The sequence below is a fragment of the Mastigoproctus giganteus genome, chromosome 6, assembly GCF_048544385.1.
Source record: "Mastigoproctus giganteus isolate SK-2022 chromosome 6, ASM4854438v1, whole genome shotgun sequence".
Lineage (NCBI taxonomy): Eukaryota > Metazoa > Arthropoda > Arachnida > Uropygi > Thelyphonidae > Mastigoproctus > Mastigoproctus giganteus.
The window spans coordinates 229,591,969-229,606,692 of record NC_143580.1 but is presented as its reverse complement, the minus strand read 5'-3'; the positions used below and the strand labels follow the sequence as shown (position 1 = coordinate 229,606,692).

The following is a 14,724-nucleotide window of genomic DNA, read 5'->3' as shown; positions in this document are numbered from 1 at the left end:
AACAAAAAAGATTCCTGAGTTACCGTGAGAGAGAGAGAGAGAGAGAGAGAAGTAGAAAGGAATCACCAAGAAAGAGAAGAATGATGATATCCAGCTCAGGACCCTGAGTCTGCCAAGCCCATACTCACCAGATGTGAGCCCCTGGGGTTCATTTATGCTTTGTGAATTTTTCCTCCAAAACAAAGAAAAACATTCAAAATAACCTGGTATGCTTAGTTTTGAAAATAAAAATGTCATTATGAAAAGCAACAAGCTAATTGAGCAGATGATGAATTAACAATAATCAACTCTGTTAAAAAAAAAAAGTTAATTTATTTGAAAAACATTATCTCCACATAATACCTTTCATCATACATAAGCTGTTTGTTTGTTTGGAGTTTTATGTTGCATCAGCAGCATTGGCTATAATGCGGCAAGTCAAAGAGGTATAAAATGTAAAAATATAATATTATAATAAATATATTATTGTTAGAAGAGCATATGTAATAAAACAGTTAAAAGCATAGAATAATAAAAAATTCTAGATAAAATTATAAAAATTAATACGTTGTACAAAGTTAAATATAGCTGACACATTGGCAAGCATAAGCAAATACAATTTTTTGTGAAACAGAGAAACATGAAAATTTTAAATTTCATAATAGAAATAAATTAATTAAATGAAGTTAATTTGGATATTGTCATCATCATTCAAATAAGCCCTGCCCAGTGTCTATTTTAAAGAATCAGTCAAATACTCATATCTTTGGACACTGCATTTTATATTGCTTGTGCTCTCTGCATCTGTAGGTTTTTTTTTTTATTTTTGGCAATCTTTTATTGCTGTTTGGTCAACATCTGCCTTCCTGGTCCATTCTCATTTCCTTTATAACAAAGTAGAATATAGAATGCAATCTGTATTACTCCTGTGCTGAGATAGAGGACTTGTTTTTAAAAATATTAATTAAATTTACATACTCTTTTTAACTTGGGACATTTCTTATCTTTATTATATCTTTACAGTATAATTTAACAGGACTTCTTGGTGAAAAGAATGAGGATTCGAAGCATCACTATATAAATTCTGAACTGGAATGAAGGACAAGCTCCCAAAGCAATTCATATGCCATTTGATGAACTGGGTCAAGCCATTTTGATGAACTGGGTCAAGCCATTTCAAGAGACTTTGTCTGAATGAATCATAGACAAGGAACACTATAATCAAGCTTTCATTTAAAACAAAAACACAATATGCCGTATTTCACCATGTATAAGATGCACCTTAATTTTGGGGCCCGAAATTTGAAAAAAAAATGTATTACATAAAGTTATTGAACTCAAGTTTTATTCATCATAAAATTCATACAACTCATCACTGTCAAAACTCCCATCCATTAGCTTGTCCTCATCTGTGTCTGATGACGAATCACTGTCTTCATATATTGCCTCGTCCTCAGTTCCATCTATGGCATTTGAAATGCCACACTTCTTAAATGAATTGACAATGATCTCAATCTTGATATTATCCCAGGATCTTCTCATCCAGGTACAAACTTTTCCTGTAGTTTTTTTTTTTTTTTTTTTATGAAAACCCCAAACTCAAAAGGCATCAAAACCTATAGCACCTAGCACTGCGCATGGGTTGAAGGAGAAGTATGGGGGGGGGGGGGGGAGTTGGTTTCTTCACTCTTCCTGCTGGTGTCAAATTATCCCCAGAAGACTTCATCCATTGGTTCCATTCTTCTCTCATGGTAGCTTTGAAGGGTTTGTTAATGCTGACATCAGGTGGTTGGAGCTGGAATGTCAAGCTTCCAGGTATGACGGCAAGTTTTGTTTTTTGCTCTGCAGCAATCTTCTTTGTATTTTTTGTTATGTGTGCCCTGAACTGATCAAGCACCAATAGGGCAGGTTTGCGTAAGAGCCCACCTGGTCTCCTGCTCCAAACTTTCTCAAACCAGATCTTCATCCCATCCTGATCCATCCAACTATTGTCATGAATGTGGACCTCGAGGAATGTCTTCTTTTGGCATTGTTTTGCGTTTGAAAATCAGCATAGGAGGCAGCTTGGTTCCGTCGGCACAACAAGCTAGAACTGTATAATGGCTCTTTTCGTCTTCACAGTTACAGTTTTCACCCCTTCTTATCAACAGTTCTGTTACTTGGGACATCAAATTGAAGGGGGACTTTGTCGATATTTGCAATCTGTCCCAACTCAAACTAATGTGTCTTCCGACATTGAATGACAAAACGATGAAATTCAAGGATCTTCTGCTCATAGCTTTCAGGCATCTTTTGGACAAGTCTTGTGCATGTACACATGTTTAGTCCATTCCGTTTCATGAACCTGAAGCACCAATTGTGTCCTCCTTTGAAATCAGTAACTTCTTTTTCATCAGCAATTCTTCTTGCCTCATGCTGAACCATCTTTGTGGACACAGGAATTCCAATTGCCCTTTGCTCTTCAATCCATATCTTCAATTCCCTCTCTAAATCAGGCCATTTTTCTGACTTGCCTCTAATGGCCTTCTTATGCCATGGCGTTTTCAGTAGGGTTTCTTCTTCCCGTAGACAGTCTCGAATTGTTTTTTCAGTTGGAGGAGGACCAAACTTACATTCAACAGCACGATTTCCATTCACTTTTGCAAACTGGATCACTTTTAACTTGAATTCAGCACTGTACGAAAATATTTTCTGAGCCATTTCTGAGCAGAACGTGGCAAAATGTAACCTAATATTCTGGTAACAAGTGCGAAACAATGAGCGCAAAGACAACAAGTGCGAAAAAGAGGGAAATGCAAGTAAAAAAAAATCTACAACCACTATATAAGACACCCCAAATTTTTTGAAAAAGGTGCGTCTTATACATGGGGAAATACAGTAAGTGTAACGGTGTTTGAAAATCAGCTCCCCATGACACAAAGACATTGCTCTCAGGATATTTAGTTTTTTTTTGTTTTTTTTTTTTTTCCAGACAACTAACATGGAGTGTTACAGAAGGATCTTTAAAAAAAAAAAAACCCACAAGGAATCTGATGCTGCAGCTTACAAGGATTGGTTCTGAAGTTAAAAATTATTTCTGAGTTAAGGTGTATTTTCTGTTTTCCTGCAAAAATGGATTGCAACCATTTTCTGTACACAGATTTGATATCTGTTATTTTTACTCATGTCTACTATTTTGTCATTTGCAGTTTGCAATTGCTTTTCTATGGTACACATGTTGGCAATGATGAGATCATCTACATATAAGTAACTATAATATAAGGAGGATATTTAGTTATAGTAATAATCTGAATAAAGAGCACTAAAGATGAAACATTGAGGAATCCCCTCTTCTTGGATAGATATATGCAGTGGAAAGGGTATTATAACATCTCATGAAGTTGTGAACTTCTAGAAATCAAGTTAATCTGGAATTTATCATTCTTTCCAAGGTTTTGCCTAGTGAGAGGAACTGGTCAATAATTTGCTGGATTGGTATGGTTTTGTTCACATGTTGGAAATACAAAAAAAAAACTGGAGAAATGCCACATACTAGAATATAAGAGAATTATTACTTATATGTTTAATCATTATATCAGCGTTTCTCAAACTGTGTTCCATGGAATACTAGTGTTCTGTGAGATGTGAACAAGCGTTCTGCAAAAAATCGTAATTCTCACCCTTCAGGTACAAATTCCTTGTGAATTTGTATATCTATGTGGTTAACTAGTAACTCTTTCTCAAAAAACATGATCAGCATCATCTTGATCCTGGACTTCTGTAAATGAAACGTTTTGGGGCTTGATGATGATTTTAAAGTCCACTGCATGTTCTAACACTTCATCACTGGGTCACACTGAAGCACTCGACACTCATCTCCACTGACAATACACTTGAAGAAATTAGGTTTGTCTTGACAAGTTTGGATGAAGACTTTGCATAATGACACTCTTTGTTGCTTTTTCTCATTTGTGAGGCTGTCTGGCACAAATTTGTGCAGACCTTCCTTTTCCCTAAATCTTCATGCAGAATTTTGCAAATTGTCCCTCTTTATTCATATCCAACTTATCACCCATCATTCTGAGGGTCAAACAATAATCTCTTGCCATGATTTCCTAACTTTTGCAACTCTGTCCTCATTTCGAGAGGTTGACTGCCACCCATGTCTTGGGTTATCGCGAACATCCTCATGTTCATCTTCGAATCACTTATACCATTCAAACATACTGGTACCACTTAACATTTCATTACGATAAACAGTTTTTAAGATTTCATACATTTCTGTTGCAGATTTTCCCAGTTTAAATCAAAATATGATATTCATTCATTGCTCCAATTGTGCAAAAGTGTGACACAGAATGTTAATGCTACTAACGAAACTGCCTGTTACTTGCAACCTTTCAGCCTACTGGAAAATTTCTGTACTACCATCTGCAACATACCACTTCCATTTATTTGAAACTCATCGAACATGATCACAACAGTCCGGCACCAACAGTCCGGGAGCTTTATTAATCACATAGATTTGCTTATATTATAGCTTGCTTTTTGTATTTAGCTACGGAAACATATAGGATTAGGATAATGGATATACAGCTATTTATTACCTACAATTTATTATATTAATTAAGTAAAAAACTTCAAATTATTCCAGAACTAATGTGTTTTCATGAGCTTCCAAATTTGACAGACATGCTGTATTGCCTTGAACTAGTTTAAGGTTAAATCAATGGCAGCATAAATTATCTCTGGTTGCATGAAGTATGAAAATATACCCCATTTATTTGATATTTCTCTTATTAAAATAGCCTGTTCCATAAAATGTGGCCCTGGCAAAAATGACTTTAAAAAATCATTATTCATTCATTCATTCATTCATTCAACAGATGCAGCATGCTAGCAGTATTTCTATGGAAGATGGAGAGGAGGGACCGACTTGTGCTTCTGCTTATCCATTCCCAGGATCAGAAGATGATAAACCACCGTAAGTCAAAAACAAAGGAAATATTTTATTTCATTTAACTTGGAGGCTGGAGAGAGAGAGTGGGAATGAATGTAATTACCTCACAATTTTTATAAAGTGTGATTAGTCATAGTTCATTCACTAAACTTCAACTGTTTATCTTTTAATTTTTTAAGACAAATTTTGCTAATTTTTGCCAGTATTTAACCATACAAGGTGTAATCAAAGTGTTTGGAGACTGATTTTGTGCCTTTAGATTGTGGCATATCACAAGTTATGATTTTCTGCAACATGTTCGGCACATTGAACATAAGGTGTTTTTTATGTGTTTCATCACACTTTAAAATGAGTGAATTTACTGAGTTGCATTTACATTAAATTTTGTTTCAAATCAGGGAATAGTGCAAAAGAAACCCATGAAATGCTAAAAGCATCTTTTTTAGAAGATGCTGTATGTCATTTGAAGAATTTTTGATGGTTTTTCAAGGTTAAAGTGGGCTGCTTGTCTGTCAAAGATGATCTTTGCTCTGGCCACCCTTCACCTTCAAAAACCAGTGATTCAATTGCTTGTGTTCATCACCTGATCAAGAATCATCAACATTTAACTCTCTATGAAGTTGCTAATGAAATTGGTATTTCTTATGGGACATGTCAATTAATTTTAACACAAGATTTGAGAATACATGCATTTTCGCCCAACTTGTGGCCTGCATCATCAGTGATGACCACAGAAAGCAGAAAGCCATTGCATGTCAGAACTTCTTCAACATGCTGCTGACATATACTTTGTTTCTTTCATAATGAATCATAGGTGTATGACTGGAATCCACAAACAAAGGCCCAATCCTTTCAAATGTAAAGATCATGCTTATCATATTTTTTGACTGGCAGGGCATTGTTCATTATAAATTTATTCCACATAGTCAAAAATGAACCAGAAATATTTGAAAACAGTTCTAAAACAATCACACAATTCTATTCAGAGAATTTTTTGCAAATACTCCATCACTGTGGTCCCCCATCTGTCACACTCACCAGATTTAGCTCCCTGTGACTTTTGTTTTCCCCCCAAGCTTTAAATCCTGTTGAAAGGTCACAGATCTGCAATGAGGAAATTATTCAGAAAATGACACAAGATCTATTAGTAATCCCAAAAGGAGCCTCTCAGGAATGCTTCAGAAGTTTCAGAAGCATTAGAATTAATGTATACAGTATCAAAAAGACTACTTCAAAGGAGACCAATTCAAATAGCTAGTAAGGATCATCATTTTCAAAATATAAATATTCTGTTTATACTGTGGGATGGCCATGTAAGGTAAGAGGAATTTACAAGATAGAAAGAATACAAGAATTATACCACATTTCTTATATTCTCTAAATCTTTTCAACTCCTCTGACCTTATGTAGTTATCCCACAATATAAACAGAGTAGTAGTAGTAGTAGTAGTAGTGGTATGTGATGCAAGAAAGCAAATGTATGAGCTTATGCAGCATCAGCCAAAAAAAAAAAAAAAAAAAAATCACACCATTCCCTCCAAATGCCTGTCCAGTTCCTCCTTAAATTTATTCAACCTATCAACTTCCACAACGACAGATGGAAGTTTGTTCCAGCAATTAACCACCCGCTGGCTAAAGGCAAATTTCCGCACATCTATTCTACATCTGTCTTTTCTTAATTTGAATTTATGCCCCCTTAGGTTCGTAATCTGAACAAGTGGAAGGATCCCATCAGAATTCAGCATGCTCAACCCATTCAAGGCCTTATATACCTCAATCAGATCACCGCGCAGGTGCCTAGTCTCCAGCCACTGCAATTTGCAGAACTTAAGCCTCTCTTGGTAAGAGGATCCCTTCATTCCCCTCACCAATCTTGTTGCCCTTCTCTGTACACGCTCAAGTAAATCTACATCCTTCCTAAAATGAGGCCTCCAGACCTGTACGCAGTACTCAGGGCGTGGCCTGACCATTGCCTTATACAGAGGTATAATCACCTCCTTTTCCCTGCTAACAAAATTCCTATATATCATTGACAAAACCCCATGACCTGCCCTGGCAGCCTGTCTACATTGCTCAGAGAACTTCATATCTGACTGCACAATTACTCCCAGGTCTTTTTCATTTTCTACCACCTTAAGTGTAGTACCACACAGTTGGTACGTTTCTCTGGGGTTACTTCTACCCATATGCAGTACTTTGCATTTGTCAAGGTTAAACTTCAGTTGCCACTTCTTAGCCCATCTGCCCAAATTATCTAGATCGTGTTGCAGTAGCACACTGCCATTACTGTCATTAACAACCCTGCCAACCTTTGTATCATCTGCAAACTTCGACATTAAGCCTGATATACCTTCATCAATATCATTGATAAATATACAAAACAACAGTGGACCTAACACCGAACCCTGTGGGACTCCACTAATAACATTAGTCCAAGAAGAGGGAGTGGGAGAAGTCTTCTCCCTCTTCTTCTCCCACTCTGTCTTCTCCCACTTAACCATCCTTTTATCCATTGTAGCAACTTACCCTTAATACCATTCTGCTCCAATTTGTACAATAGTCTTCCATGTGCAACAGTGTCAAAAGCTTTCCTGAAATCCAAATATATGATATCAAAATTATTTTTTGCATCCAGTTCCTTTGTAACCACATCATAATATCCTATCAAATTTGTCAGACAAGACTTTCCCTTAACAAACCCATGCTGTGTCTGAATTATTGCTGCAGTCTTGTCTAGATGATCCTGCAATGCATCTTTAACCAGCGACTCCATTATTTTACCCGGAACAGAAGTTAAACTAACTGGTCTGTAATTACTCGTGTCACCCTTCGATCCCCCTTTGTGAATTGGGGATACATTTGCACATCTCCAGTCCGTGGGAACCTCCCCTGAGTCCAAGGATGCTCTCATAATTATGGCTAAGGGTTTGCTTAGTTGCTTTGCCGCCTCCTTTAATATAACTGGATAGATCCCATCCACCCCAGGTGCTTTTCTTACGTTTAACTTCAACAATTTCTCTTCCACTTTGCTCTCAGTTATTACAAGACCATTAAGCACCCTGCTACAATTTGATAACCTTCTGCCATTTTCAAACCTTAATAACTCCTCATGTGTGAATGTAGATGCAAAATACTCATTCAGTTTGTTTGCTATCTGAGCAGGATCATCAACAGTCGAACCATCGATGTCAAGTGGACCAATCAGATTCATCCCCTTCCTTTTAGAGTTAATATAAGTAAAGAAATCCTTGCTGTTTTTCTTAGCATCTTTTGCCAAGGATTTCTCGTAATCTGCCTTCGCCTGCCGAACCTCCTTTGTGACCTGATTACAGATTAACTTATATCTGCCATAGGCTTCTGAGTCGCTTGATAATTTATATGCATCCCATGCATTTTTCTTCTCTGTTACGAGTCTCATTAGTTCATTTGACAACCATTTAGGCCTAAACCTCGAACAATATTTCTTATAGAACATAGTAAATAAATTTGATGAATTTGAAGTGGTTTTCAAGATATCAAATGCAGACATTCTTATGATATCAGAGACATGGGGTCAATCAGATGTCAGAGATGCAGAATTTCAACATGGGGAGTACAATGTATACAGAAAAGACCGAAAAGATATTTATCAGTATTTATCAGTTCATTCCCCAAACATTTTGATCACATTTCATATGATTGTTATATAATCCAAGTATTCCCTAATATACACCTCTGTCCAAAAGTTGAATTACTGCCATGTTATTTTTTAATGTAAATGCATTATTTTTATATAACTTCCCACATCACCTGTCCATCCCCTCCAGTAATTTTTCTAGTTCTTCCTTGAATTTATTAAAACTACCCGCTTCTACAACAACAGATGGACATTTATTCCAACGGTCAGCCAACTGCTGGCTGACAGAAAACTTCTGCACATTTATCCTGCAACCATCCAATCTGAAATTATGTCCTCATTTAGATTCAGTTTGTTCCTGAACATACAGACTTTTGATACATTATAGGATTAGTGCAGTGCGCTAAACTAACTGAAGTCTACAACCCTTGTCCTAAAGTTCTGTGTTGAATCCACAGCTTCTGCAACTTCAAATATTTATAGTTGCACATCACTCATTTTATTTTTATTTTCTTTTTGATTTAAAGGCCAGAGTCAAAATAGCAGCAGCCTTGAAAGCAAGATGCTGGGTATTTCAAAGGCTGCTGGGAATGATCATGAAACAAGTAAATACATGGTCTGTGTTACGGTAGCTAAGAATAAGAAAAAGTGCATGTTTACTTGCATGTACACCAATGCTAAGAACATAGTAAATAAATTTGATGAATTTGAAGTGGTTTTCAAGATATCAAATGCAGACATTCTTATGATATCAGAGACATGGGGTCAATCAGATGTCAGAGATGCAGAATTTCAACATGGGGAGTACAATGTACACAGAAAAGACCGAAAATAATAACATAATTAATAACATAACATAATTAATTAATAAATTAATAGAATCATGACTCAGACCAGAGCAGCAAAGCAAAAGGCTCAAGCTAATGGAAGCGCTGTGGCTCAGAGCAGAACTGAGGGGGGCAGTTGTCCTCTGACTCACAGCCTTATAAAATGCACTGTTTGCTTGATGTTTGCAGAGCAATCGGGTACGGGACATGATACTGCCAAGGGGGATGTCTTTGTGTGTGCGCGATGCAAGGAGTGTATCGATATCAGGCAACAACTCGGCGTTCTTGTGGGCCTATATGAGAGCTTGAAGGACAGGGTGGATGCCCTCGAAGAAACTAAATTGAGGGGCCCATCAAGCTCTCAGCTGCCCACATCAACGCCAGAGCTTGCACTTGGGCATCGCGTGACACAGAGACAACCCCCAAGGCAGAATGCGCTGGTCCCGAAGGAACTAGTAGTTGTTGGTGACTCTATTGTCAGGGAAACGGGGAACATGCTTTGTAAAAAAGATAGGTGGAACAGGACCAGGGTATGTCTGCCAGGGGCAAAGGTTGATGATGTTGTAGAGCGAATATCATCTTTTAAGGGCACAAAAGGCGATATAGTTGTACACGTTGGCACTAATAATATTAAGAGTAGGAGACCGGCAGAATTACTTAACAAGTACAGGTCACTGTTGAACAAAAGCCGAGAATTAGGGTTGAATTTGAAAGTGTCTGCAATTCTGCCCAGACACGATAGGAGGGAGTATATGATGAGAGCCTTGTCGATCAATTCGGCCCTGGAAAGATTGTGCAAGGCTCAAGGGGTAGAATTTTTTTCAGCCTGGACTGTACTTGTTAACAGGAGAGATTGCTTCTACAGGGATGGGATACACTTAAATAGAAAGGGTGCAAGAATATTTGCTGATGCTATCGAGGCAGTGTTAAGTGGGTCGGAAAACTGCTAGCTTGGGGGGAGACAAAGACCAATAGATTGACAGTAGCCACTGGCAGAGGTGAAAGAGATTCTTGCACTGCTTCTATTAGAATGAGCAGAAGCCTGAAAAACAAGATGCATGGTATTTCAGAGACTGCTGGGAGCCATTGCGGTACAAGTAAACACATGGGTTGTGTTAGGGTAGCTAAGAATAGAAACAGGTGCAGGTATACTTGCGTGTACACCAATGCTAGGAGTTTAGTAAATAAATTTGATGAATTTGAGGTATTGCTCAAAACATCAAAGGCAGATATTGTTGGGATATCAGAGACGTGGTGTCACACAGATATAAGGGATGCAGAACTGCAATTTGGGGAGTACAACGTCTACAGAAAGGATAGACAGGATAGGAAGGGGGGAGGGGGTTATGCTATTAGTTAAGAAACACATAAAAACCAAGGAAGTGAAGCCAGTCGACATCGCTGGACAGTGCAGTGTTGAGTCAGTTTGGTGTGACATAAGCATTGGGAGATCAAAATTGAGAGTAGGAGTGTGCTATAGGCCTAATGACTCTGATGAGTATAATAAGGAACTGTACAGGGAAATAGAGTGGGCCAGTAAATCAGAGAGTCTTATAATGGGAGATTTTAATTTCCCAAATATTGACTGGAATTTGGGGGCTGGTTACTCACACACTAGCAGGGCTTTTGTGGATTTATTGGATGATTGTTTTCTACATCAGCATGTTCGGGAGGCAACTAGAGGGAGTAATACTCTTGATTTGATTATCAGCAGTGATTCTTCATGCATTAAGAATCTGGAGATAAATGAACCACTAGGTGGCAGTGATCACAGTGTGCTGAAGTGGGATTTACTCAAAGAGGTAACTACCATTAGGGGTAAAGGGAAGGGTTATTGCTTCCGTAAAGGCGACTACGATGGACTGAGACAGTATTTAAATTCTATACAGTGGGACCAACTGATGATGTTACCAACAGCAAATTCAAAATGGGAAGCATTCAAAGAACTTATCTTGGAAGCTACTAGGCTTTACATACCAACTAAGAAATATTGTTCAAGGTTTAGGCCAAAATGGATGTCAGATGAACTAATGAGGCATATGGCAGAGAAGAAAAATGCATGGGATACTTACAAATTAACACATGACACAGAAGCCTATGATAGATACAAGTTGATATGCAACCAAGTTACAAAGGAGGTTAGGCAGGCGAAGGCAGATTACGAGAAATCCTTGGCAAGGGATGCAAAGAAAAACAGCAAAGAGTTCTTTACTTATGTAAACTCTAGAAGGAAGGGGATGAATCAGATTGGTCCACTTGATATTGATGGGTCAACTGTTGATGATCCTGCTCAGGTAGCTAACAAACTAAATGAATATTTTGCATCGACATTCACACATGAGGAGTTATTCAGCAAGGGGAATGCCAGAGGTGTATTCAACTCTAGCAGTAAGCTACAGAATCTTGAAATAACTGGGAGTAAAGTGGAGGAGAAACTGTTGAAGATAAACACAAGAAAGGCACCCGGGGTGGATGGGATCTATCCAGTTATATTAAAGGAGGCAGCAAAGGTAGTAAGCAAACCCTTAGCCATAATTATGAGAGCTTCCTTGGACTCAGGGGAGGTACCCATAGACTGGAAATGTGCAAATGTGACCCCAATTCACAAAGGAGGATCAAAGGCTGACACAAGTAATTATAGACCTGTGAGCTTAACTTCTGTTCCAGGAAAATTAATGGAGGCACTGGTTAAAGAAGCACTGCAGGATCATTTAGACAAGACTTCAGTTATAGCTCAGACACAGCATGGTTTTGTTAAGGGGAAGTCTTGCCTGACCAACTTGATTGGATACTATGATGCAGTCACAAAAGAACTGGATGCAGGGAATAACTTTGATATTATATACTTGGATCTTAGAAAGGCTTTTGATACTGTTGCACATGGAAGACTGCTACACAAATTGGAGCAGTGTGACATTGGAGGCAAATTGCTGCTATGGATAAAGGGGTGGTTGAGGGGGAGAAGACAGAAAGTGGTAATCAATGGACACTGCTCATCGTGGACTAATGTTATTAGTGGAGTCCCTCAGGGCTCAGTGTTGGGTCCATTATTGTTTTCTGTATTTATAAATGATATTGATGATGGTATATCAAGCTTAATGTCCAAGTTTGCTGATGATACAAAGGTTGGCAGGGTTGTCAAGGACACTACTGACACTATGCTGCTGCAACAGGATCTGGAAAGATTGAGCAGATGGGCTGAGAGGTGGCAAATGAAGTTTAACATTGACAAATGTAAAGTACTACGTATGGGAAACAGCAACCCCAGAGCAACATATCAACTCTGTGGTACTACACTGACAGTGGTAGAGAATGAAAGGGACCTGGGGGTGGTTGTGCAGGCAGATATGAAGTTCTCTGAGCAGTGCAGACGGGCTGCAAGAGTAGCTCATGGAGTGTTGTCAATGATATACAGGAATTTTTCCAGCAGGGATAAGGAGGTGATTATTCCATTGTATAAGGCAATGGTCAGGCCACACCTAGAGTACTGTATACAGGTCTGGAGGCCTCATTTCAAGAGGGATGTAGAGCTGCTGGAACGAGTACAGAGAAGGGCAACAAGATTAGTGAATGGAACAAAGGGGTGCTCTTACGAAGAAAGGCTTAAATTTTGCAAATTACAGTGTCTGGAGACTAGGCACCGGCGAGGTGATCTGATAGAGGTGTATAAAGCCTTGAATGGTTTAAGCATGCTCAATGCTGATGGGATTCTTCCTCTAGCTCAGAAAAATCACCTGAGAGGGCATAAATTCAAATTGAGGAAAGACAGATGTAGGATAGACGTGCGGAAATTTGCCTTTAGCCAGCGGGTGGTTGGTTGGTGGAACAGACTGCCATCCCTTGTGGTGGAGGTTGATAGCCTAAATAAGTTTAAGGCTCAGCTGGACAGGTATTTTGAACGAACAGAGGGGTGAAGTGGAAGTGGGTTTTTTTTTTTTTTTTTTTTGGCTGATGCTACATAAGCTTGCTTTCTTGCATCAAATGCCTCTACTAATGCTAATGCTAATGCTAAAAAGATAGAAGAGGGAGGGATTATGTATATCATTCCTGTATATCATTGACAAGACACCATGAGCTACTCTTGCAGCCCATCTGCAATAAAAGTAGGGGTCTATTATAGGACTAATGACTCTAATGAGTACAACAAACAATGGTATACAGAGAAATAGAGGAGGCCAATAAATCAGAATAACTTATAATGGGGTATTTTAACTTTTCATATATTGACTGGAAACTGAGAGTTGATCACTTACAGACTAGCAAGGCTTTCGCAGATTTATTAGATAACTGTTTTCTTCAGCAGTATGTTAGAGAGACAACAGGAGGGAGTAATACTCTTGAGCTGATCATCAGCAGTGATTATTCATGCCTTAAGAATCTGCAGATAAAAGAACCACTAAGTGGCATTGATCACAGTGTATTTATTTGGGATTTACTTAAAGGTGTAACTACCATCAAGGGTAAAAGGAAGGGTTTTTGCTTTAGTAGTGGGAGAAGACTGAACACTGCTCTTTGTGGACTAATGTTATTAGTGGAGCCTCCCCAGCATTCGGTGTTGGGCCCATTTTTATTTTCTGTATTTATTAATGATATTGATGAAGGCATATCAGGCTTAATGTTCAAGTTTTCAGACAATACAAAGGTTGACAGGGTGGGTAATGACAGGAATGATGGTATGCTACTGCAACAGGATCTAGAAAAGTTAGGCAAATGGGCTTAAAAATGGCAATTTAAGTTTAACATTGACAAATGCAAAATACTGCATATGGGTAGCAGTAACCCCCACAGTAATTTAAAAACTGTGTTGTATTACACTCAGGTAGTAGAAAATGAAAAAGACCTGGGGATAATTGTGCAATTGAATATGAAGTTCTCTGAATAAGGTAGACAGGCTGTCGGATGGCTTATGGGGTTCAATGATATGCAGGAATTTTGCTAGCAGGGATAAGGAAGTGATTATCCCATTGTATAAGGCAATATTCATGTCACTGGAATAAATACAGAAAAGGGCAACGAGATTTGTGAGCGGAACAGAGGGATGCCCTTACCAAGCAAGGCTTCAGTTCTGCAATTTCCAGTGTCCGGAGACTAGCCACCTGTGATGTGATCGATTGAGGTGTTTAAGGCTTTGAATGGATTGGGCAAGCTCAATGCTGATAGGATTCTTCCTCTTGCTCAGACTACACACAAGAGGGCACAAATTCAAATTGAGGAAGGACGGTTGCAGAATATGTGTGCAGAATTTTGTTTTGCCTTTAGCCAGTGGGTGGTTGATTGTTGGAAGGAACTTTCATCTGTTGCTATTAAAATGGATAATTTTAAGTTCAAGAAAGAACTAGACAGTCTATTGGAGGGGATAAATA

The 14,724-nt window shown here is 38.4% G+C and overlaps 1 protein-coding gene across 1 annotated transcript in view; it reads left to right on the top strand.

The window, feature by feature from the left end:
- The window catches only part of RyR (Ryanodine receptor), an 841,404-nt gene that overhangs the window by 711,504 nt on the left and 115,176 nt on the right, over positions 1-14,724 (top strand). Inside the window, exon 86 of the mRNA XM_090376454.1 lies at positions 4,845-4,942. Within this exon, the coding sequence (XP_090232580.1) occupies positions 4,845-4,942 (98 nt within the window). The remainder of the gene's footprint in view (positions 1-4,844; positions 4,943-14,724) is intronic.